This window comes from Poecilia mexicana, unplaced genomic scaffold, assembly GCF_051168715.1.
Source record: "Poecilia mexicana isolate PSO_F unplaced genomic scaffold, ASM5116871v1 scaffold_13, whole genome shotgun sequence".
NCBI lineage: Eukaryota > Metazoa > Chordata > Actinopteri > Cyprinodontiformes > Poeciliidae > Poecilia > Poecilia mexicana.
In genome coordinates, this window is record NW_028263382.1 from 12,155,277 (window position 1) to 12,180,750 (window position 25,474).

Genomic DNA, 25,474 nt, shown 5'->3' on the forward strand with positions numbered 1-25,474 from the left:
CTCTAAGTCTGCCCTAAAACCACAACATCTGATGTTTCATGCCCAAAATAGTCCTACATTCCTTCTGTCTCTCAGTTGGCAATTGTTCACATGGCAGCAAATGGGAAGCTCAAATTATGATCAGCGATAGCTGGAAGGCAAATGTGATGGATGGCAGATAAATACCAAACTTGTGTATCCAGGAGGCACAGCAGATCTGCTTTTTTATTAGTCAGAGATTTCAGGCAGCGTTGTAAAATAGAAACATAATGGGACATGAAAATGACGTTATGCAAAGTTTGAACTTGAAGGAAGGGACCGCTGTGACTGTTATGGAAATTATTTACTGTTAGTCATATGCCCTTTAATCAGTTTTATTCACTAAAGTATGCTTAAATCTAGTGATAACCAATGGCACTGAGGTAATCTCCTGTAAAAAACAAACCCTAAGCCCTCCTTTTCCATGAGGGGATGCAATGTCAGTTCTATTAGTTCAAGGGGATTTTAGATTGAACTTCTTAAAGGTCAAGATTATTACATATTATTTTTACAGATTTATGACATCTGGTAGAAAACCACCAGAATTCAGGGAAATTGGTAACCGTTCACTCCAAGCCCCATTTCTAGGAAAGGAGTAGATTATGTATAGTCGACACGGGTCAGTATGAGATTCCCACTGTGTAAGCAGAAATGCTCTGGCTTCACAGTGTTTACACAAAAAATTCAAATTAAAAATGACATGCCCAGGCTGAATACAGGGTTGTTTTGGCTGCCTAAATTGTAACCTAAAATTTTGAATAACAGCAGTAACAACAGCTTTGGGAAACTGTTGTTGGTCAATTTAACTTACTTTATTTGGTTTATGGTTTTATAACCAAAAGAATCAGAGCAAATAATTTTAGGTCATTAATTTAATCATAGACAATATTGATTTTCTGAAAATATATATATATTTTTTTTACTTTATTCTACTGTCTCTTGTGTTGTTCCCTGTTTTATTCCTTGAGTTTTATACGTTTTACCTTGTTTCACCCACTGTAAAGCACTTAACTTGACAGTTATTGTAAAGGACTATAAAAATAAATGTAATTTTACTGTTAGAGTATTTGTGTTTTCCAGCCTCCACTTTTCTAACGTTTTACCTGTGATAATTCCACACAGTCACTTCTTCACAGCATTTGAGGCAAGTCAGTGACTAAAAAATATGTAAAGCATTTTGAGCAACAGCTGAAGTTTGTTTCCATCCCTGTTATTTATTTGATGAAAACTAGTCGTCTTAAATCTTCATCTATAAAAACTGCCAACAACATTTAAAAGACTAGATCTTTTAAATGTAAGAACCTCAAATAAATATTTTATCAATATTTATTTGAGGTTCTGCAAACAGATCTTCATAAATGGGTCCAAACACATAGAGGGCTCCCAAAATGGGCCCCTGATTCGCCAAAAATAATGGTGACTATTCAGAAGATGGATTAACAGAGAAGTACCCCCTGTAATTCACCTAATATTGTGGGAATAAAACCTTCCTATTATTTGTAGTAGGTCTTAATTAACCAAGCTCTCCATGTTCCTCAGACTCCAATATCCTCTACACAGTATTCCTCAATTATCAGCAAAACAGGAGGTGCCACAGCCAAATAGCACAGCCCATACTGTGTTGGTAGCATTCCTGGTATCTATAAACAAGAGAAGCTGCTGAATTAATGAGCAAGAGTAAACTCTTAGAGATTGTCTGCTGTCATAGGTGAGTAACAACACAGTGCTTTTGTTGAAATGACTTTGTTGTTGATGGTGTGACTGGCACAGGAGCTAGCTGGTTTCATAGGCCAAGTAATTACAGAGAGGCAGTGTTGAATCACCCGGGGACCTCGAGTCCCCTGTTTGATCCTGCAGAGCGCCCTGGGGTCCTGTTATCCAGTAGTCCACATGGGATGTCGATTTTAAATGGTCACCTCCAGGGCGTGTTGCTAAGGTGCCGGAGCAAAATGTTCTAAAATACAAATGAGCCAGCAAATCTTTGGACCTGCTTTTCATTGTGCTTTGCAGTGAACAGAGGAGATGTCCTTTCAGTGGACCACGTGTCTCTAACAAAGAGTGGATGAAACAAGCCTCCACGCCTCATGCAGCTCAGAGACCAGTGGAAAAACAGTGAGACCTCAGATCAGTACCCAGCATGGATCACAGCTTGGGATTCTCACTGTATAGCATTGAGTTAGTATGTTCCAGTTTCACAATAACACAATATTTTCCATAAAATCTACAAAATTATAACATATTCTAATTGTTTTTGTTTTTAAAAAAAATCATGTATTATTTCTATTGTTTGGGACTTTGGATGTCTAATTAAGACTTTCCTTGAACCAGTTACCGCTGCATCAGCCACCACCACTGTAGATCAAACTGCCAAACCAAAAAGTGAACTTCCATGCTAAAGTATCACAATCTGATCCAAAGTAAGCAGACAAATAACTTCTTGTCAGTTTTTCACAAATATTCTTAGAACTGAGAACTAGAAACTAGACGTCTCACATCAGTATTTGTTTTTAGATGCAGTACATCTTAAAGTTCTGCTTTTGTTTGATATGAACTTCTTTTGTGTCAGTTTCTGGCAAATTGTCACGTAGAAACTAAAACAGTGACACTTGTCACATGTGGCTCAATTCTTGACTTTCTCTGCTGGAAGTCAGATCACAGATACATGCTGCTTTAGTATAAACACAGTCTGGTTAACGACTTATAATGGGTCCACTGGTGAAAGATCAACCTTTCATTTCACAGCAGACAGACACACACACACACACACACACACACACACACACACACACACACACACACACACACACACACACACACACACACACACACACACCTGGAGGTTATTGATTGTGAGTGCAAATAACAACTATATGAGCTGGAGAGCTGCTGCTGTTGACCATTGCCAAAGCCTGCTGGGTCAAAAGTCATCTGGGCTGTTTTCATCTCGAGATCCTGTATTGAATTTAAACAAGATCGTCACAGCTGTGGTAACACTCTCCTTCACCTCTGAAGGACACCCAGAGAAGGGGGTTCTTTCATCTTCAGGGAGAAACAACCCATCAGCTCGCTCCTTCTGTGCTGTTCTCTTCCTTTTATCTTTCAATCAGCTATGGTAATGTCAGCCACTGGTTTCTGTTGTATTCACAGGTCTCCAATCACTTCACAATGCACGATAAGACTCATCCGGACCTGAACTCAGATGCTGTTTCTTGTGGAAAGGTGGTCACCGGGAGTCAAACTGATTCATGGATTTTGTGTTGTCCGAGAAGACAATGAGATATGAGCTTGAACGGGGATTTACTGTCAGTAGCATGTGGGAGGAGGTTAGTATTTTATGGGAAATGACTTCAGGCCATCTTTAAAGGAAATAACAGTTTCAAGTCACAGAGGAACACTCCAGTGATGATTCCCTTCTTACAACAGACTTTCAGTGAGGCATTAGGAATTTATCACTAGCCTTAACTGTAAGATGATAACCCACTGGTTCTGATTGGCTGTTGCAGAGTGATGTCAAATACTGGGACACAGCGTTTGAGCTGCGTGGCCCCTACGCAAGCCAAAGCTTCAAAGTCCAATCAGAAACTCCAGTGTCTTCTTTAACCTCATTACTGTGTCTCACATTCACTCAAGAGAAAATCCTCTAACAGCCACATGTTGAAAGCCCCAGGTTGCTCAGCAAACAGAAAAGACCAAAGGAAGTGCCAGCAACACACACAGGTGTTTTTTTTGTTTGTTTTTTTTTTCCCCTTTAGTCACACTACAGGAGGCTATGACACATGAAATACAACAGGCTTTAAAAAGAACCCTCCGCGTTCTTAAAGGACTTTTGACTAACAGCGCAGAACACATCAGAAATCAATCAGCTGAGCTTCCTGTGAAATATATAAAATGCAGCAACGTCCAAGTCCAAGCTAAACACTTCCAGACACCGGACTGCAGTTCTGTTCCCACGCATGTCAAAGAGTCCTGACAATCTTCTGAGCTGAATTTATAAAGAGTTTGTCTTCTTTGCTGATAAAGTCATCATGGTTGAATTTTGGAGATTTTCTCCCTAATTCTGTTCAAGACACATGCAGATTTCCTCCACTAGTCGCAGCCTTTGCTGACATCTGATTTCTTTAATGCCGGAAATGTGAATTTACGCATTTTTGAAAGAGCAAAAATGTTCATTCATTTCATTTTGGGAAACTTGGATATTTTAAAACCTTGACTTGCTTTGTCAAGGTGTTCTTGTGTTTTATATGGGGTAATATGAGAGCAAAACAGTAAAAAAAAAAACTCTACATCAACATGATGACCGAAATCATAAAATCTCATTGCAATGAATTTAACATGGAATAAAGTAAAATAAATGAAAAAAACAAAAAACAAAACAAACAAAAAAAAAAAAAAACAGGGGTATGCACTTTTGCAATAATGTAACTATGAATATCTGTGCACCCTATGATGTAAAGACTGGAAACAGAAAAAGAGAATTGTGCTGAAGCCTCGTCTCAGACGCCTGAATTCAGTGAGAATCTTTGTTTCTTTTCCTCTATTTTCTTTTCCATGTCAGTAAGTCAAAGCTTTTTTTTTTTTCAGTTGTCTTTTCAGCTACCCCCCCCACAGCTGGTGTCTGTCGTTTCCCATGTGGTCATGGAATTAACTGTATTCCCTTAACAAGCTCTACATTTCTATTTGCATCCTAATTTGAAGTCCACATCTTCTTTAATGTAAAACTCAGCAGCCTGCGTGCCTCGCCATGTCACGCTGCTTTCCCACTTCTAATTTACGGTTGCACAACTGTAATTCTTTCGTCCCTTTGATAACTTATATAAACACTGTAATTTGGTTTTCCAGCAATGCCATATAACATGACTTAAGGGGACTATGAATTACGAACAAGCGCTTAGCCAGCTGACCTGAAATCATGACACAAACATGGAAAAATATTGACTGGAAAGTCTATAAGTTGAGGCACCCACACTAATTAAACAGCTCATGCTCAGAAGATCTAAAGCTTAAGAATACTATAATACACAAATGACTTTTATCCAAGACCACGACTCTGTGAGGTGCAGAATAGGGGAAAATAATCAAAGAAAAACATCCAGGAAAAACTCCTCTCTCAAGTCGAGTCCCGCAGAGTTTCATTAGATCCTCCTTATTCTCATTTGGAACGTTTCCCAGAGGGGTCTAAAGTGGAGTTTCCTCCTTCTCTTGGAATGGCCTCAGAGAGTCAGAGGGTACAGAGGGGACCAATGATAGAAAAAGAGCTCCAGCCGTGAGAACCCCCTCTCAGGACGTCCACAGTTAAGGCATGGAGCCATCCAAACGGATGCTGGTCCTAATTAACTACATGAAAGAGCAGCTGGACTGCATCAGCAGCCTTGCAGCACTTCTGCAACAAGACGGTAAGTTGCAACATAGAGGATAAAACAGGCAGCCTGAATTATTGCATATGAGGACATAAAGGTCACTTTATAACCACTGCAGTCCAGCCACTGCTCTGCTTGATAGAGACAGTGTCTCCTGCATATGTGGTGAAAGTCATAGTTAAAAGTTAAAACAGATAACTCTAACACAGAGATGGTGTGGGAACTGAGAGACAGACACAGGAGCAGAATGACTGCAGCCTTCACGTTTCTACTGGCATGAGATTCGCTTTTCTACCACAGCCCCCCTGTGGTAGAAAACTTCGACATGTACCATATGTGCTTACCATTTAAGGATCAATTTTTATACTTATTATTTACAAAAGACAAAAAATATATGTAATTCAAACTACAGTCTTATTATTAGAAATGTCCTTAAGCTCCTTGTAGCTGCACAAAAAAGGGGAACAAAAACAAGTGACAAACCCATCTAGTCTTAAATCTCCTGTTGTCCTTGGGTCGTTTTGACCCGAGGACAACAAACAACCTGAAGGTTAACGTATAGTTTGTAATCAGTTGGCCTAAATGAGTCACTTCGGTATATATGTGTTATATCCTGACATGTGTGAAATGCTGAGGAACGAAGCACTGTACCTTTCAAAGTTAATGTGTGACTTTTTGTTCCTGTTACAATGCAGCAGAGGCATTTCTGAAAAATGCACTTGGTAAATGATTAGCTGTGCACATGTGGCAGCTGTCAGGACAAGCGGCTCTTCACGTAGACCACAGTCTCAGTCTGCAACAAGAATTTCCAGAGAATCTTTATGGACATGACCTCTTAAGAAATTGAGTGGAGAAACTCAGCTTGGTCTCGATTGTTAAATTATGTTAAATGGCTGTAATTTGCACACCAACCAATCAAATGCACTGCTTCTAATTTTACTCTAGCTCTTTTGCATATATAATTTTGCAGAGTTTGTTGGTGTTGACTTAACCCTAAATCTGAATCTTTTCAACTTTTTAAATGTTAAGAATGGTTGAGTTTGAAAATGTTACAGGAAAAAAAAGGGAAATGTTGATTACATAAGCATGTTATGAAACTATGTTTACGTCTGAGACTGCATTTTGCAGAAGTAGAATCTGACAGCTACCTTCAGTTGAATTGTTCTACTTCATTTCAAATTAGCATGAAAGGCAAACATGTTTAAGTCAAAACACAATATTTCTCATGACTACATTAAAAATTTCACTAATTAGATTAAAAGAACATGTTCTGGAAAATACTGTTAATATTGAACTGGTCTGATCAAAGTTGTTTGATCTCCATCCAAATCTGCACTTTTCCTGCAGCATGCTGTTCCAAATTACGACAGTTAAACACATTAATGTCATTTAAATGAATTCAAAGATTATTGAAACCCTGAGATGGAGATGGATCAAAAAGGTCAACCTTTGTTCATGCTGTTCATGCAAATTCTTCTTATCAACAAGGTGAAAGAAACAGAAAAAAAAGTAATCTTAACATTTATGGAGATAAAAATGTTCTTTCAGAAAGAAAAAATACACCCCAATTAACAGCTGATCGGAAGTAGGTCTCATCACGAGCAAAGCAACATGTTCATTTTCATACACGTTTATCTTCAAACTTCGGTTTGAACGAAGGGGCAGATAACTGTTTCTCACACTTAGCTGTCGAAACGATTCTCATGCTGCAGTGAAGCGTTGATGAATAAAGCAGTCTAGATACGAGAGGGATTCCGAGAGTGAGAGGACAGAGTCTTTCTATTCTTTACTTTGAAGAGCCCTTTTAATGTTATAATCCCTCTCAAAAAGAGAGAACAATGCAAACTAGTTCTCTGCTGGATTTTCAAACAACTGCCACAGTCAAAGGATGAAAAGCACAAATTCTTGTCTAAATAGGAAGGAGGCCCGTTGTATTCTCTATTCTACAAATTTCCAGAGCGAGCACATTATCCTGTTCAGACACTTCCATAAGTAGGTTTTCCTTGACAATTGAGAGTTTGAAGCAATTATGGAGGAAGTATTCAAATTATTTTTTCACACTACAGTCACTGGTGAACAATAGTGATTTCTACAAATTCACTTGTTGCTGGGTTTTTATTTGTATTTCCCACCAGGGGATCAATTTATATCACCTAAATGTGCAATAACTGATCCAGACACACAGGATGTATGGTGACTGGCTGAACAAATGAACACAGCACCAAAACAAGCCTCAGGGTCAATTTACTCCTCCCCAATTTATAGCCCTAATTCAAACCCTGGTGTTGCCATTTTGTTTGTTTTTACCTTTTTTTAGCCATAGAAATACAAATGATTTATCTTAGCCCACATATTCTAATTTGTTTGTATTCAATGCTCTGAAGATTTTACATCACACCCTATTTCCATTGACTGCAGTTGTGATTCCAATATGAGAAAATTGAGACTGAAGTGGGACAAATTATGACTCCTATTTAAAAAGTCTAAAAAACTTCCTACAGGTTCATATCCAAGTAACTCAAGTAACATAACCCCATTTTCTTAAAGAAGTCTATCAGTAGATTATAAAAAAATTGTCTAAGTGGGTATAAAACCTCCCCGATAGAAACAGATGGATGTTGTGAAACATTTTGTGTCAGGTAGATCTTTTTTCTCTACCTGAAAAAGTCAGGCATGAAACAACAAAAAGTGAAATGCTATGAAAAGGCAAAGGGAGGAAGTAACTGTCACCCCTTTAACAAGCAAAACAAACTGTTGGAAAAAAACAGCAGTGAGTAGTAACTTCACATTTGAATAAAAACACCACACAACAGTGGACCAACTAGCGCAAATGACCTTTACATCCAATAGCTATTTAGGGTAGTAGCTGTGTTTCCATTACAAATGTGCACAAAACTGCTATATTCAATACTCTGCTAATGTTGAAACGACATAATTTTGCCATGACTGTTGTTTGCATTAAATAAGAAAACACAATCAAAATCACACATGAATACATTTGTTCAGACGATAAGTCATTAAAAAATATGCTGTACTGTGATCCTCCAACTACTTCCTGTCATATAAATTTATTTTTAAAAATCCACCTCATCATAGAAGCAAAACGTTTTATCAAAAAAACTGTTTTTTTTGTTGTTGTTTTTGGTTTAGAAATGTCAAATTATGCAAATATATAGTCAATGAAAACATGATTGTATGGTAAGCGACATATTATGTGTTCCCAAAAGGCAGGGAGAGTCACTGACATAAACAACAAGTGGCACATAATCACTCTTGATTGTGAAGATCACTTGTAAATGGTTACATACTTTTCCAGCCATAGTAGCATAATGCAATAGATTTTTACTGGTCTGGGTTGCATACATAAGCTTTAGGCAATAGTCGAATAACTTCTTGTTTGAGACACAACAGCATCACAAAGAGAAGCACCGAACGCAGTCTGAAGTCGAGCTTTTAGTCACGCTGTCGTTTTCAGCTGCTTCGAGTTTCCACCAACATACTGATGAAGTTTCCAGAGTTGTTTTTTTTTTTTTTTCTTGGCAAAGCTGGAACACTCTGAAACACACATAAAGGTCTGTGAATCATTCAGCTGCTAAGTTTCCATTATGGCCCAGCATATTTTATAAGAAAACAACTTGCCTGACATAATTAATTTAGTGAGCTACTGCAGTTATTTTTGGTATTTATCACTGTCTCCAAGGACAACGCATGCTCTGTGGAGCCGAATGGGTGAATATTTTACGCAGCATGAAAACAATATACAAAAAGATGCAGAAATACTGCTAAACTTGGGATGAGCTGAAAAGAAAGGAGCTGAAGCAGACAAAGGAGAAACTATGCAGCAGGTTCTCCCAAGTATTAACATATGGAATGCTCCTCGGAAATATGAAGAATATCTTCAGGAAAGAAACACATTCCTCAGTGAGTGAAGGCAGAGATCTTTACTTGAAAACAATCCAACAATGTCTCTGTCTCATCTGTCTTATCTGTTACTGAAGACGCTTAGATACTGGATGGAGTTTTTGACAATGATAAAAGTAAATATGACTTACATGAAGAGGCATCCTTAGAATTTAGGATGAGAGTATGTGAGTATTTCTGCCCGTCCCCATTGTGCCCATTCACTTACGGCCTGCAGAGGTCAACAGACCAATAGAGCAGGAATGTCAATGAAGCAGGAATGCAAGAGTCAAGACAATGGCATGACCGCAATTCTATTAATCATCCAAAATTATAATACGTATCACAATTTTCAGAATACAAGCAACATATTGGACTTTATCTCACATTTACAATAAGACAACAACGAATACTAGACAAGAAGCCAAAATGAACAAAAGACAGACGGAGCATTAAAGTATCACATTTTTTGTCTTTATTAGTGTAATAAATTTTCACGGTATGATCTCTTTGAGTAAAAAAAGATACCATGGCAATATTTACACCACTGTTTTAAGAACTATTTTTAATTGTGGAACCAAAACAAGACATATAACTTTGCATGGTAGATATAGAGTTGATAAAGAAACTGGAATCTGGAAAGCTCCTCTGCCTTCACCAGAACCCCAAGAAGAGTTTGTTCATGAGAAGGAACTATTTGTATGAGGTAACAATCAGCCAGTATGCTTTAAATTTCCCAGCTAGTTGCATTCATAATGCCACTCCTTCATCTGCAATATCAGCAAGTACAAGGTTGTGAATACCTTGTTTGGCAACTTCAACAACCCAATGTTGTCTTTCAGAAAACATACTGAGACACCAAAAGTTTCTCTAAAGTCTGTTTTTGAAACAGGTAGTAAGCAGTGCTCCTTTGGTTCCCATGCCATCGCTGGTGATGTTTCTCTCAACTGGAATCATATTGGCGCTCATAATTACAAATGACCTTTGAAGTGTTTTCTTTCTGTCACATATGGAGACATCCAAAAATATAGAATTAATTAAGGAATAAGGACAAAAGTGAATTCAGACTAACACCAAAAAGTGACTTTTGACATTGAAAAATGACTGTCAAAAAAAATCTATTTTGAAAGAAGAATCCAAAGGTTTACATGATTTTTTTTTCTCCATGTCAAAGAGAAGCCTAATTGCTAACATCTGTAACACACGACAAATGACATGACTCCAGATGCAAGCAAACATCAGATTATGTCAACTTCTGTACACACAACTCAAGGGCATCTTCATAAATCTGTGCAACAATAACAAAAAACTAGGATCAAAAGAGCATAGTTTGCCTTACGTCCTCTGTCGTGACAAACAAAACCTTACCCACACAATCTATTATTTTATCTCCCTCTTGTTAGAGCATTTGGTAGGGGAACTGTGTCTCTGACGTTTTGTGTCTATAGCCACCCCTCTCATCCAGCATCAGGATTTTTACACCTGCAGGCATGGGCGTAGGAAGCGGGGGGGACGCGGGGGACATGTCCCCCCCAATATTGGAGAGAGCCACATTCGTCCCCCCCAATAATTTCACTGCAGTTGCGAAGAATTTTAAAATCTTCCACTCGCGTGCTTTTATTTTGAAGGCGCATAACAGCGCATTCAGCAGAGCGCTTCCTCCCCCTCCCCCCTCTGAACGGCTCAGAGTAAGGGCGGCAGCAGAGAAACTCCGTTTGAAGGAGGTAAACTGTCTGTCAGGAATGTTGCCATAAATATCGCTCGTTTATAACATCTTATTGTCAGTTTACTTTCATATATAGAACTAAATCTTTTTGGTTTAGCTGTTTAAATTCTGGAATAGTCACATGTCCAAAATTTTACCACTAACTTTAACAGTTAGCTAGTCTAGTCACAATGATTTAGACTGAAACAGCAGGAAAATGAGCCTTTTTATTATTTAAACTGAGCAACACCTGATCATACTTAACCACTTAACATGTGTTTATATATTATATTATATTATATTATATTATATTATATTATATTATATTATATTATATTATATTATATTATATTATATATTTAGGAGAACAGCAGTGCTAGAATGATGTTGAAGAAAGGTGAAGAAGCTCTGGTGAGGTCTTCATTTAGTTTATTGAAATATGTATTAACTCTTTTTAATTTTTAAATAAACTATTTTATTATGAGAGGAGCAGGTCAGGGAAGACATAGGAGAGCCAGTTGGCGTTTCAGGGTGTGAAGATATAAAAATTATATTAATTATAATAGAACCAGAAAGGAGAACAGGAGATCAGGTTGATTTCTTTCAACATTTCAATATTTTTTCATTATTTCCACACCATAAGGTTAATGGTTAGAAGATAATAAGAAAAGTGCTTGAGGAGAGGTTTAAAAATAAATTAGTGAAAATTTTTGCTACACAGTAAATAGAGTTGAGATGTATAATAATGTATACATCTGAAAATTAAGTTTAAATTCTCATTCTGTATGATAAAACATAATTTTTATATTTAGTTCACATTCTGACACTGTACATTACTGTAGTGTCTGTTGTAAATCCATGAATCCATGCAGGAACATCAGGCTGCAGAGAGTCAGAGGGAGGCAGAGACAGAAACACATATCCGTAGATATTTTAGTTAAATGTTTGCGGCTGAAAATGACAGGAGAAAAAAAACATTTAGTCTTTTTGCCTCAGTGTTTTTCATGAATCTTTGGTAAGTTACTGAATGCAGGGCTGGAAAGTGAGACTGAGTTAACAGTGAGGAGCTAAGGTGTCTGTTAGACGTGAAAAGTATAATTTTTGTTTATTTTGTAGATCAAACTGTTGCACTGATGTAGAGAGATGTTCAAGAAGAACAAAACTTGATTTTTTAGATTTTATTTTTGTTGGTCAAACTGCTGTATTGAGTTTAAAACTGTTGTGTCTTATTTTATGAGATGTTTTCTACTTTGGTTTTAGAAATAAGTAGAACCAGTTCAATTACCAGTCAATTTATATCAATGCATTTTGACCAATAAGATACATCAGAATCTGGTCGGCTCTGAGCTACCAGAGTTTTTAGCTTGCTAGTTGTGAGGCAAATGCTAAAGTGAGTGTTCATCCTGGAATGACAGTCATTATACTGCATAACTTTAATCTGATTATTGGATTGTAAATAGTAACATGTTAGAATACTTGTTATTGAAACAAGGGTCAGATTAGAGTAACACATTACTGATGTGTTGATGGCATAATTGTTTGACATTTCTGCTCAAGCTATTTACTCATCTATCAGGTTTCCGATATGCGTCCCCCCCAATGACAGACTCGTTCCTACACCCTTGCCTGCAGGGAGAACCAAGGCGTCACATAGTTTGTCCTCCTCACTGTTAAGGCATGCCACACCTCCTCTTGATTTCAATGAGTATTTATTTAGCTTAAGTTTAAAGCCAAGGCAATATTTTAGAGTTTTGGGGAAAGCTAAATGAGAAGTCAAACTCTACTGCAATGAAAGAAAACACTCCCGGCTCCAAGCAGCAGTGCACAAATAAGCCGGAAGGTTGTAAAACCGCCTAGAAAGACATTCATTGATATCTCTTGTTTACACTCTGGGCGCAGTGTTCCTTGGATGGTTAATCCTAAGGCTTATCACACATTACTATTTGTTACAGTTTGTCGATACTACTCATTTGCCGAGGCTTCACCCTTGACTACCAATTGGCCGAAGGTTATATCTGACTTTTAATGGTAACACAAACAAACGCAAGCTTTCACAGAGTGTGTTTCACCTTAAAGTATGATTCTGTTCAATTTTTATTCCAAGCATGTTGTGATCTATCCACCTTGAGCTTTGACTACTTAGTGAAGCTGTCAAAGGGGAACTAATCTGAGTTGAAAACAAAACTGAGACCAAACGAGACAAACAGCTTCAAGTCCAAAACTGTGAAGCAATGGCGTGAGCTGTCACTTATTTCCAGAGACATCTCCTACCTCCAGCAATCCTCTTCACTAGTTGGTGTCTGGCAATGATCCTGCCCAGCCTGTAGCCGGAGCGCCTCCGGCAATGATCCATTCTCAGGTAGATATCCTGAGTTTCAGGAGTCATGCTGCTCAGGCAGTCACTGCCTGTGGACTCTGGGAGCTCTCGAAACATGGCTGTATTCTATCCCAAACAAGACCCTGACCAGTGCCTGAAGCACACTCACCCACACACAACAGAAAACTTCACATACATGCGCAAAAAAAGCCTGAAGAGATCTGAGAGGGACGGCTCAGTGGAGCCTGGAGGGGAGGAGAGTCAGCCCTTTTGCGGGTCACGTGACCGTGGTGAAGCCAATCACAAGGAAGCAGGAAAAAGTACGGCCCACCTTTCTGAGCTGAATCCAGTGCCTGTATGAAGGCTCGACAGCCTTCCCCGCTCTGGAGGGAAATATAAATACCACTGGAATGCCTATGAACTGAGTAAGGGAGAAACAGTGGATGATGTAGGGTGTGGGAGGGCTTACAAAAATAGAGGCTCTTGGATTTACCCTGCACGAGAACAATTTCTGTGCTGTTTCAGGTGACGCCGGTGCCAAATTTACTGGGTGTGAGTGAGACTTTGGAGAAAACTGTAAAAGAAAGAGGAGGAGGAGAGAAGTCCTTCTCTTGGTATGGGAAATGCTAATTTCTAACCCCCACCAAACTATTTCCACTGACACTGGCAGGAAGTTCTCACAGTAGGTCACCTCAAAGTGTCAGCCACTGAGTGGGGAAAAAGAAAAAGATTTAGCCTAAATACACACGTGACTTTGATCTTCACCGATGGAAACGCTTTCATTCACCAAATATTTCACTGTCATTCTTCACTGCATGCCCAATATTATGTAATAACGACTGTAAACACGTGACATGCCGAGGCAGTTTTTCCCAATTTTGTTATGAGAAAAATAAAGAAATTATTTAAATTTATAAATAAATAAAAATCAAGCTTTAAAAATGAGCAAAATAGAAGACTATATAGACCTCATGCATGTTTATATATAATTTGCAAACATGCAGGCATGAAAACTTGTTAAATTTCGAGGAAATGCTCTGAACTCGAGGTCAGCAAATGGACAGTTTATGCAATCTTCCATTACGTTAATTTATACTCCAATCTGAACTTTAAAGAGAGAAGCAAAGCATACGAGTTCTCAGACAGACATGATTATAATCAATCTTCAAGAAAATACCCATGAAAACTGATATGAAATGGTAAAATGAATGGTGTATACAATAATTTTTATAGGTATGAAATATAAGTCAGAAAAGACGAATTTGGGGGAATGGTTCGTAAATTAAGCTACACAATGCAGTTTGGTTCATTTAACTTGATCTCAAGCTCCCAATCTGCGTAGTTTACAAATTATGTAGGATTAGTCAATTAACTTTGTGTTTAATACTAGAAGAACAATGTAAAATACTTATAAAAGATATTTACAGCACAATTTAGGGCTGGCCAATATTGGTGAAAAACGTATCCCTATTCAAGAACTTCATATCAGTCGATATCAATACTTATTGATTAGTTTTTTTTTTTTTTATGTAAACAATACCAAACTAGTGATGTTTCCTCTTTTATCCACAATTTATTTTTCAGCTGTTGAACATGTTGAACATGAAACTGCTCCCACATCCTTGGGCATAATGTGCACACATTCTGTGGAGCGCAATTTGTCTGCAGACAGTTGAGATTCCATAGTAATGCGGACCGATTGCCTACATTTCTCATCTATTGTGATAGAAATCATTATTGTTTTATCGTCCAGCCCGAGCACTATAGATTATAACTTTGAATTAAACATGTGCTCTTATCCTTATCCTTGCCTGAAACAACAATCTTCCCACATCTAAACAGAAATAAAGGTTGCATCCAAAAGTCCGGTCTTCTTATGACTGTTTGAGACTTAGCATACAAGCCTGCCAGTTTAGCACAACTACGGTGCCATACATGCAAAAAGAGGACAAACGGGCAAGCCACCAAGTTAAACACAGCCTCTGTCTGTTCCTCTGCCTGGCTGGCAAAATCCACCCCAGCTTAGCCTCACAAAGACCACAATTGAGAAGCACACTTCAGCGTCGGCTGCACATTTTCATAAACTTCTCCTGGGTTTAATGGCTCTCTTCACACCCTGGAGAGGAGTTGTATTAATAGGAGGCTGCTGCACCTAAAAGAAGTCACTGATGGTGCGAGTCTGTTCTGATGATTTCATCAAGTGGTGACTCATGTTTTACTCACAAGTACCTGTATTCATTCACGTAGGAAAAGGACCGTTTAACCAATCGGACCTAAAAATAAGAGGCAGTGTGTTCGTTAAAGCGTAACTGCCGTCAATCAGTCTCCGTTTTGGACTTCCTTTCTTGTCTAGACGATAAAGTTTACCATGTATCGTATTACGGGAATCATCATGAATGAGATCAGTGGTGACATCGCCTCCGTCTGCACTCAGCTAGCTCAGTTAGGATTGTGAAAGAGCTAAAAATTCTCCGCTGTGCTCAGAGATGCCATTGTGTTTTTAACTCTGGACTGCATGCCACGCAGAAACGGCTGTGGTCTGTCCACAGAGGGAGTGCTGCGACTCGGGCCCATATCAAACATGTTGCAGCATGCCTCTGTCTGGGTCTCAGAGCTAAATTGCAATACAGCATGGCAGCAGACATCTAGGCTCGCATCAAAAACAAACAAATACATATCAAGGTGTTGTGATAGACTGGCATGCCTGACAGGGACGATTTGATTGTTCATCTTCATGGAAAAAGCAAAATAAATAAATAATAATCTTCATGATACGGCCCATATGATAACTTGTACTGAGTGCATGCGCAACTGCAGTTGTTTAATACAACTCCGGCCTTTGGAAACTTCTAGTTTGAGCTGCTCAGCTTCAGCCAGGTGTGATTACAGAGAGGGAAAATTATGTTCATCCTGAGGCTCACATGTGGCAGCAAAGGCAGCTGTGATGTGGTTTGATCGTCCAGCAGACATGTAATCTGCGCTGGACAGTCATGGTTCCACTCTGGCGATGTTTCCAGTGGTTAAATCTTAAGAATAACTCTAGTGTGATGCAAAATTTCCAAACTCCTGAGACAACAAAATGAATGTTCCTAAGATTTCTTTTTTTCCCCCCTGTGGTTAATAATGCTGATGCCACTGTAGCTTTTTTGAGTTTCTGCTGTTGTTTTGTACAGAGTTAAACTTATAGGCAATCACACACCAGTTGATTCTCATTCAGAGTTAGTTGTTGATGCAGATTAAATGATTAAATACTGTTCATTTTGAAAGCTACTGAACAATCCATTCACTTTTAGCTAATTTATCCCCTCCTGTTATTTTGCTGTATAAAGTATGTTATTCTTTTGTGAAATTGTAGTCATCTTCCAACTGTTCATTCAAATCCTTATGGTGGAAAGGAAATCTACTGGCACATCAGCTCTACCAAGAATCTTTTTTTACCAGCCACCCCTGCTTAAAAGGAAGTCAGAATTAACTGTGCCTGCTACAAAAATCTTGAGCTATGATGGTGTTTAAAACTAAAAGAGCACCAAGAGTGGGAATCATACCAGCTTGTTTTCTGCAACTCAAGTCCTTGATTGCCACTGTCCTGCAAAGTTTGGATGGATCCCTACTCCAACACACCTGCATCAAAAGAATGGTTAATGACCAGGTCTTTGCAAACCTTGCTGACATACCGAGGACGTAATTCAGCCTTTTGTTTGGGGTTTGTTGAAGTAGGGATTTATCCAAAACTTGAAGGATTGAGGCATCTGAGGCCTGGAGTTACAGATCCATAAGAGGAGCAAAATTGTAGAAGGTAACAAATACACAAGTACGTAAAAACTACATTTTTTTTTGTATATTCTTCTAACTATGTGCATCAAAATCAAAACAATGATACATATGTGGTGTAACATTGTTACAACTGTCATTTTGCTATCTTACTTTACCAGCACTATAAATAAACAATAAACAGGTGAAAGTCTGGTACATTTACTTGTGGTCATACTGAGATACACCTACCAGTCCAAGCCTATTCTGCAACAGAATTTTTACTTTTTAAAAATTAAATGACAGAGATTATTCTAAAGTTGTAAGTCAAATGCTCTCTATGATAATATATATAAAAAATGCAATACCTATGATTTGCTTGTGGGCGATGGCTGCTGCCCACCTAAAAGCCAGAGTGTTACGTAATGAAAGAAATATTGTACAACATCCCTTCAAATAAGTACCAGGTTTATGAAATATTCCTATGGGAATGTATTGTGACAGCTCAAATCTATCTTTCTCCTCCTGCAATTAATCTGGAACAAACCTCTTATAATCACAAACGCATCAGCTTCAGCGGACAATCACATTTGCCCTTTGCTTAATGGCACTTAAAATATCCACAATTTAAACCGAAATGTCTAAATAGCGTTTTCCCCTTTTCCAGTCAGCATCTCAAGCTGCAGTTAGTGCCTTGGCAGACATGTTTTATGGAGCACTCTGAGACTCTCGGAGACAGCAGCCATCCATCAGTCCTAAGTTATAAATAGGTCATCTTCTGTGATGTGACACACATAAAATTATTTCTTGACTGGCCAAATTCATCTGCAGTGAGCCACAAATATGCCGTCAGTGGCGTAAATGTGATCCAAATTCCATACACATCTAGCTTCACCCTGTGATTTCACTAATGTTCTGCTTTGTGAAGAAGTCCTCAGCTGCTTGTCTGTAGCATAGGACCAGTTTTGTATGCAAAGGCAAATCAAATAAATTATGCCACCCTAGAAATGTAAGAAAAAAAAGCTAAATCTTTTCAGAGTTCACAATAAATGCGTTTTCTGTGTGCCCCAATCATATTCACCGGATATATTTACAGTTCATACTTAATTTGATTACTCCCTTTTAATACGTAGACATAAAAGTAAAGAAGATCAATGTGTTAAGTACTCTTCATCCCCGCTCTCAGTTGCTTTACCAGTGAGGTCCCTTCGCAGTCAGGCACTTCAGAGCCAAGCAAACGTCAGACTTCACACACAAAACACGCAGGCTGGTGGGAAATTTAAAACAGGCTAAACAAATACAGCACTCCAGCGAGTTTTTATATCACATAAAACATCTGCTCTCCATTTGCATGACTTCAGCATGCCTGATGAAGACCAAGCGGGTTTTTGTAACTTGTGCCACTTTCCCACATGAACTGTGGAGCTGGTGTGGTCAGTTCACTGCATCTAGTGGTAAAGCTACGCAACTACACAACCTTGTAGCATCACTCCCAGCATTGGTCTCTAAATAAGCCGTTTCATTCATTTCACCTAAAGTTTATTCTTTATATAACATATTAAGGTATTATATTTAGAATGAACATTGATTTTTTTGTGATTTTATTTCATTTGTTTCACCCTATGCTGAATTCTTTTTTGAATTTTTTATATGTCTATTTTTTGTTTTATAAAACAATGTGTTTGGAAATAAAAGGAGTTTGTATGGATAATGGTGGGTAGGTTGAGGGGCATAAATAGAGACTATTATTACTGAGCAATGCTTTGCAGCCTTGCTCTCCTGATAAACAGCTGTTTGGACAAGCCAAATATCTATTGTCTGGTTCATTTGAAACACATTTCTTGGAAACAGTCTGGGTTGGTTTATTTGCAGTCAGGCATTTCTAAAAATAAACAAAGCAAATGAAGGTTAATAAGATCTGTCATCTCTCAGAAAGACACTGTTTATTGTTACAATGTACCCAAAGACAGGTAAATGTATTAAAAATTGGAACTTTATGGCAAGTCCTAAGAATTTAAACATAAAATTACTAACAGCATAAGATCAGTTTTACTAACAGATAAAACTGTTATTAGTGTTAAATTTGTTTTATGAACATTAAGATAACTTTGCACCGCATATATCCTTGCCAGATTAATATTATTAATTTTCAATTAGTGTAGGCTTGCTTTTGATTTCATAGACATTTAAAATGGCTCATCACCGCCCCCTTGCGGCCACAGTAAATTCATTTTCCTTTGTATTGGAGAAATTGACGTAACAAAGCGGCACAATGGATACGGCTATGTTTTATTTCTACAGATGATATTAGTTAGTAATAATTTGCTTCGAGAATTAAAAAGAAAATCAACTCAATATATCCCCACATCCCCCAAAGCACAACAAATACTATGTTAAATTAAAGAGTAGAACGTTTAGGATATTGTGTTAGTTGCCTACACAATGAGTTTATGTTGGTACTTGAGTAATCACAGGTCAAACTTCAGGAATATCAGGGAAATGGAAAAAAAATAGAGTGAAAGTTTTAGTAGATGTAAGAAACTGTTTTCTTCACGCTTCTGACTGGAACATTATAATATGTTGTTAAAGCAAGGGTCGTTCACTAAATAAATCGGTTCTACCTGGATTAAATTAATTGACCAGTGCATGTATCCAACTGTGGTGCGCAAAGCACTTAACTCCACTTATGTGCGTCGGCTCCAGGGTGCACATAAAGCGGGTTACTGACCTGCCAGTTTCCGCTCTCTGACATTCTTCCAGAGTAAATCCCAGGCTTTGGACGTGGAGTTCCGCAGCTGCTCGCTGAAAGACCGCCGGAGCTTCAAACGCGCTGAGTATCTTTTAGAAGTCATCTCAAAACCTGAACTCCGGCATAATATAATCCGCTTGTTACCTCAAACAGGTTTTAAAAAAAAAGTTTTCAAAAAATTAAAAAAATAAATAAAAATAAAAAAAGAATCACGCCGTCCCGGCTTTAAGTTCCTTTTTATTGCATCATCAACGCCGGTAAATAGTTCCTGAACATTTTCAAGGAAAAAAAAAAAAGAAAAAAGAAAGAAAGAAATATATTCCTCAAACTTAAGCGGAAATAAATTAAACTAATAAAATTGAGAAAGAGACAGGCTTTCACACTGCCCCCCAGATGTGCGTGTGTGTTCCTAGGTTTATTGTGTGGATAGTGATTTACTCACAGACAACCGTGATGCCTTCACGTACCGAACGAATCATAGGGATTCCCAGTTCACTATATTATGATCGGTTAGAATGTACTTAGTGTCTTGGTACTGTTATATTACGCAAGGAACAACAGATGATCTCACAACCCTTCGAGTGTATATTGAAGAAAAGCTCAGTAGACCAAAGATTCTCTTACGTTTTCAGACAAGAAGGTCTCTCAAATCTGTGAATATCAGGTTTTTCAAGTGTATTGAAATTGTTTAAACAGAGATATAAGAGGGATTGGACTTTCTTATATTTGGCGAAAAACAGACGATTTTTTTTATCTATTGCCTTTCTTTGATTGATCGAAGGACATGATATTTATTTTAGCTTTTACTCACATATAAAGATTACCGATTTCAATTTGATAAAATCAACAAAACTTTCCCTTCAAATCAGAGTTAAGGATAACACTTTATTTGACGGGGTGTGAATAAGACTGACATGACACTGTCATAAACATGAAATGACACCTGTCATGAACATGAACGAGTCTTTCTGAATGTCTGTGACAGTTGTTATGAAGTGTCATTCGGTAAATAATGACACTTTTAATGCAAAGTTGCTCTAAAAGTTGCATTGAAAGTCCATTAAAAGTGCCAACATTGCATTAAATTGTCATTATTTACATAATCATGCAAAGTTGCCACTTTTAATGGACTTTTAATGCAACTTTTAAAGCAACTTTGCAATAAAAGTGTCATTATTTACCAAATGACACTTCATGACAACTGTCATAGACATTCATAAGGACTCGTTCATGTTCATGACAGGTGTTATGTCATGTTTATGACAGTGTCATGTCAGTCTTATGCACACCCCTTCAAATAAAGTGTTACCGAGTTAAGTAATTTGAAAGTCATAGTTTCTCCCCAAAACAGACCTTAAAATCTACATTTGTTTCCTTGTGTATTAAAATAAGCGGATTGCACTAAAAAATAAACAAAATGTGAGCTTAAATACCTGGTGATTTGACCTACTTCTTAAACCTGTAGTTTTTGAACTCTGAGGTGAAGCAGAGTTAGAATGGATCTAAAGTCATCAGTTCCTAGATCATAGTCATCCACCTGATCACTATTCAGTTAAGATTTACTTTGCAAATACTATTCAAATTAATAAATACACTTCAAGTATCACTACATGTACTCGTACAATTTCAGCTTCTTTGATTTTCAAAAGTCTAAACTTCTGACTTAAAAGAAAGCCAAGTTCTACCTTAAGTACTTCAAGGCATCACAGTAGCAAAACCATTTGACACCACACTGAAATAAATACACACAAATGTTTGACTGTCTTGAAACAACTTTCAGTATATAAATTACTTCCTGTGTCTTTGTTTGATCGCACTTTTACAAATGTATAATTTGGCAAATTTCCTCATCATTAATACGTAAATCCTTGGGACTCAATTGTCCTTTTCTCAGGCTCCTGGGGTAGTGAACCCTTATAATATTTTTTCTTTCTCCTCTGAAATGTTCCATGCTGCCATGTGTGACTATATACTATGTATTTTCAAGATCTTTAGGATTATGCCGCGTGTTGCTTTAAATATTGATTAGAGGTCAGTGAGTTTTCTCCGGATACGTTAGAGCAAATCAGCTCTTGAACAGTGGCACGGATTCAGTTTCAGGACCATTTACTTTTGTTATTACAAAAGCTTGCACCAGAAATCCTGAAACAAAAGAAGGCCTTTGCTCATGCCTGAAGAATAAACATCTTTTTTTTTTCTCTAAAAGCCTACGGCTAAGGCTGCCTGCAGGACAACTGCACCAATAATCGTTTTACCAGAATAGTTTTTGGAATTTCTTTTCTATTATTGTATGCCCACGCAGGCCGTCATGACCTGAGACAAGTCATAGGATATCAGCTGAAAACATTATGTGGGCACCAACTAGTATTACTGTTATAATAGGTTAAAGCCTATTAAAAACACATGGAGTGAGTGGGTGAAGATTGACAGCTTCTCAGATGAACAAGCTAAGGCCAGTTTTTTAGTGTCAGTATGACGATCTGGTGTGTCATTTCAAGAAGAAAAAAAGGACAAATTTTTGCATCTGAGAAAGACAAATGATTAAAAGCAGAACAGAAATAGACACTACTGAGAAATATATCGCTACTTTGTTTTGAGAGCAAATACAGGGATCTGTCCACGGGTCGTTTGTGAAAAAAAAGAATACCTGAGCTGATAAAAATGAAATATTGCATAGACAATGAATCACATAACAGTTCCAATTTTATTATATCTGATCTGAAAAGTGTTGTAAAATGGTGGCTGAAACTCGTTCCAAGATGACTGAGTCATGCACTTCTTAGGTTTTCTTGGAAAAGTTTGTTCTAAGGGAGTGGTGTCCAAAGTCACTAACCAAGAACCAGTTGTCCTGCACGTATTAGGATGTATGTACTTGATTTGTATTAAATCAAACAATGGTTAATTGCCAGCTCTTTGAAAAACTCCATGAGGTGGCAATTTAACAATTTGATCCAGCTGTGTTGGAGCAGGGAAACATCTGAAAATTGAACCAGTCAAGGACTGGAGTTGGACACCCTTACTTTGGGCTGCTCAAAAAGAGAATCGGACCAATTTGTCTGACCTCACATCCAAGGAAAACAAAGTGGATTTTGTCCTGGCTATGGAAGAGTATACCAGATCTTTACCCTGCGTGGGGATCATGGGAGTTACTGTTATCCAGTCAACAGAGGTTTTGTGGATCTGAAGATAGTTTGTTACCGAAACATGTTGGGATCCCCAGGAATCACATCATACACATCATGGGTTTTTTTCTTGGTTCTTCTACCTGATCTTTGACTAGCAGAAGATAATAGATAGCTGGATAATCTTAAAAAAACAGACTGCATGTTTTTCCCATGAAGCAAACCTTTAAAAAGTGCTCAGTCACAGTAGAAGAACTAAACTATTCTCAGAATGATTCCTGTTTAGCTGGATCCAAGTGATTCTGTCTCAGATGGTCACAAGATAGCCAAATTAATGTGTAAAGACCGGATGCCATGGACCAATAGGATCACACACACACACACACACACGCACACACCCCCCCACACACACACACACACACACACACGCAAACACATAGCGCACAGTTACAGCTGGAGGGTAAGTCAAGCACCATTTTGGAAAATGGTCACACCAATAAGAGAGACAGAAGTCAAAACACTGTATGTCAGCAATACATTTTCTATCTACCTCCCTTCTGAGGCCCTTAACTAATCATTACATCAAATATCTCTATCATCAAGTTAAATTAACGTTGGGTATCCTTTGGAATGATATGGGCTGAAAACAGGATAATAAAGTTGGACACAATGTCAGGCTGCAAAGAGAGTCTCAATAAAGGTGGGAATGGAAACACAGACTGACAGGAAAACACCATTTCTGTCAACCCAGTGTGCAAAGGTGACAGAAGAAAACACAGCAGCGAGGTTCTGACCTCCAGTATGAATCACCAGAGGTCCTGTCACTGTGCTGCTCCTCCTGTACACCCAAATATCTTGCAGGATAAAGATGATCCTTATCAGGCTGAAGATCATATTAGCCAAACAATGTCTCAGCCTCAAGAGCAGTCGCTGGCAGTGGAAATAACAGCAGATGCAAGGGAAGGAAACATCAGTTAGCTTGGGAAAGTTTTCCCTCCACTGACTCACCCTTTTGTTTGTTTTGGCCAGTTGGCTTCCAGAAAGCACTCGTTTCCCTGAAAAACTGGACATTCTCCTGATGATTTTTCATCTGCTCTTTCTTGTCTCTACCCCCTCTCACAGCTTTGATTAACGCATACAGATGAACTGATATTTACTTGTGAACAACTTATCTACTTTGCAGAGTTTCTAAATGTGTGTTGCCTCCATTCATGTCTGATGACTGATGTGGAATGCTTATCCTGTGGCTGCTGGTGGAAAATCCCAGATGTGAGGAAACCGATTTCTCCTCCATGAATGGGTCATGCTGTTGGCCAGGAGGTCTTACACCAGGCCCCCTTGAAACGTCTGGGAGACTGCACTTCCCAGCCTAATGGAAACAAGGATCGGGGGAGCTGGGAGCCGGGGAGATCTCTCTTCCACCTCTATCCCAGTCCCTGAGGGCTCATCGTACGCATGTGCTATAAATTTCCTGACCATATATTCCCAAATGGACTTCGTTTTTCCAGAGGAGCCACACATGTGGTATATATCTGGCTTTAGGTTGTGTGGTTGGGAAAGGAGGAGCTGACTTTGGTCCCAATGCATTAAAGTTGCCACTAATTCTGTTTTGTTAGTGGGACGTCAATTATAACGTCACGGTTTCTTCTTTTAGTACAGGCTGTGCTTTATAGACTCATTCATATTCAAAATGGAGATCAGGTCTGCACAATCCATTTCTTCAAAATTCTAATTATGAAGTGCAGATTTTTTACAAGCGCTGACATTTCTGATATGACTTCTTTGACAATAAAGTAAATAGAAAAAACAAACAAACAAACAAAAAACATGTCAAGGACGTAAAGCGTTTAAAGTTTGTGGCATTAACATTTGCATAATGTAGCTTGAAAAATGCAAAACTGGCATGACAAGCTTTTATGTGGCCATTGTTTAATTGAATGACAAAGCATGTAATGCTGTCAGTTCAAAATCTGTTAAGGCTGCGTAGCTCACAAAAAATGCATGGGAAAACATTTCAACCACTGTTCTGCACCTGGTTTCTATTAGAGCAACAAGAATTTAATCACAGAGCTACAATTCCCTCAGCATTTTGTTTTTTGGTATTCTCACAGATGTAAAATATAATACCGTTAATCAAATTCAGATCTTTGTAAAGCAAGCTTTAGTTCTCCTTTTCCACAATGAATTAACTCCTAAGGATGCACGGCATAGATCACAGTTTATTTAAGCGCCATAGAAATCAACAGTGCATAGAGATGGCAAGATAACTGAATAAATAACATTTAATGATATTCTGAGGGATGACATAAGCCAATGTGAATGAAGTCCAAACAGGAAGTTGATGTTTATGTTTCCTGAGGATTTTTCCCAGGGAGAAAATAAAGTTAAGTGTCTGACCAAGAGCAAAAACAAAACAAAACAAATAATAATAATAAAAGAAACAGCTGCTTGAAATTAAACCTACAGCATGAACTTACAATTTTCTATCCAGTGGAATTTCCCTTCTATGTTCCACAAATTTTCCTCCAAAGGACTGAATTAAAATGACAAATACTA

The 25,474-nt window shown here is 38.1% G+C and overlaps 1 protein-coding gene across 3 annotated transcripts in view; it reads right to left on the reverse strand.

Annotated features, from left to right (window-relative positions):
* The window catches only part of stard13b (StAR related lipid transfer domain containing 13b), a 66,872-nt gene that overhangs the window by 17,032 nt on the left and 24,366 nt on the right, over positions 1-25,474 (reverse strand). Inside the window, exon 1 of one of the 3 annotated variants that reach the window (XM_088011682.1) lies at positions 19,776-20,339. The exons of 1 other annotated variant lie outside the window; for it this stretch is intronic. In XM_088011682.1, the coding sequence (XP_087867808.1) occupies positions 19,776-19,899 (124 nt within the window). In that variant the 5' untranslated portion in view covers positions 19,900-20,339. Of the gene's footprint in view, positions 1-13,251; positions 13,647-19,775; positions 20,340-25,474 lie in introns of those variants that run through there. One more of the 3 variants, XM_088011681.1, reaches the window with a different exon arrangement.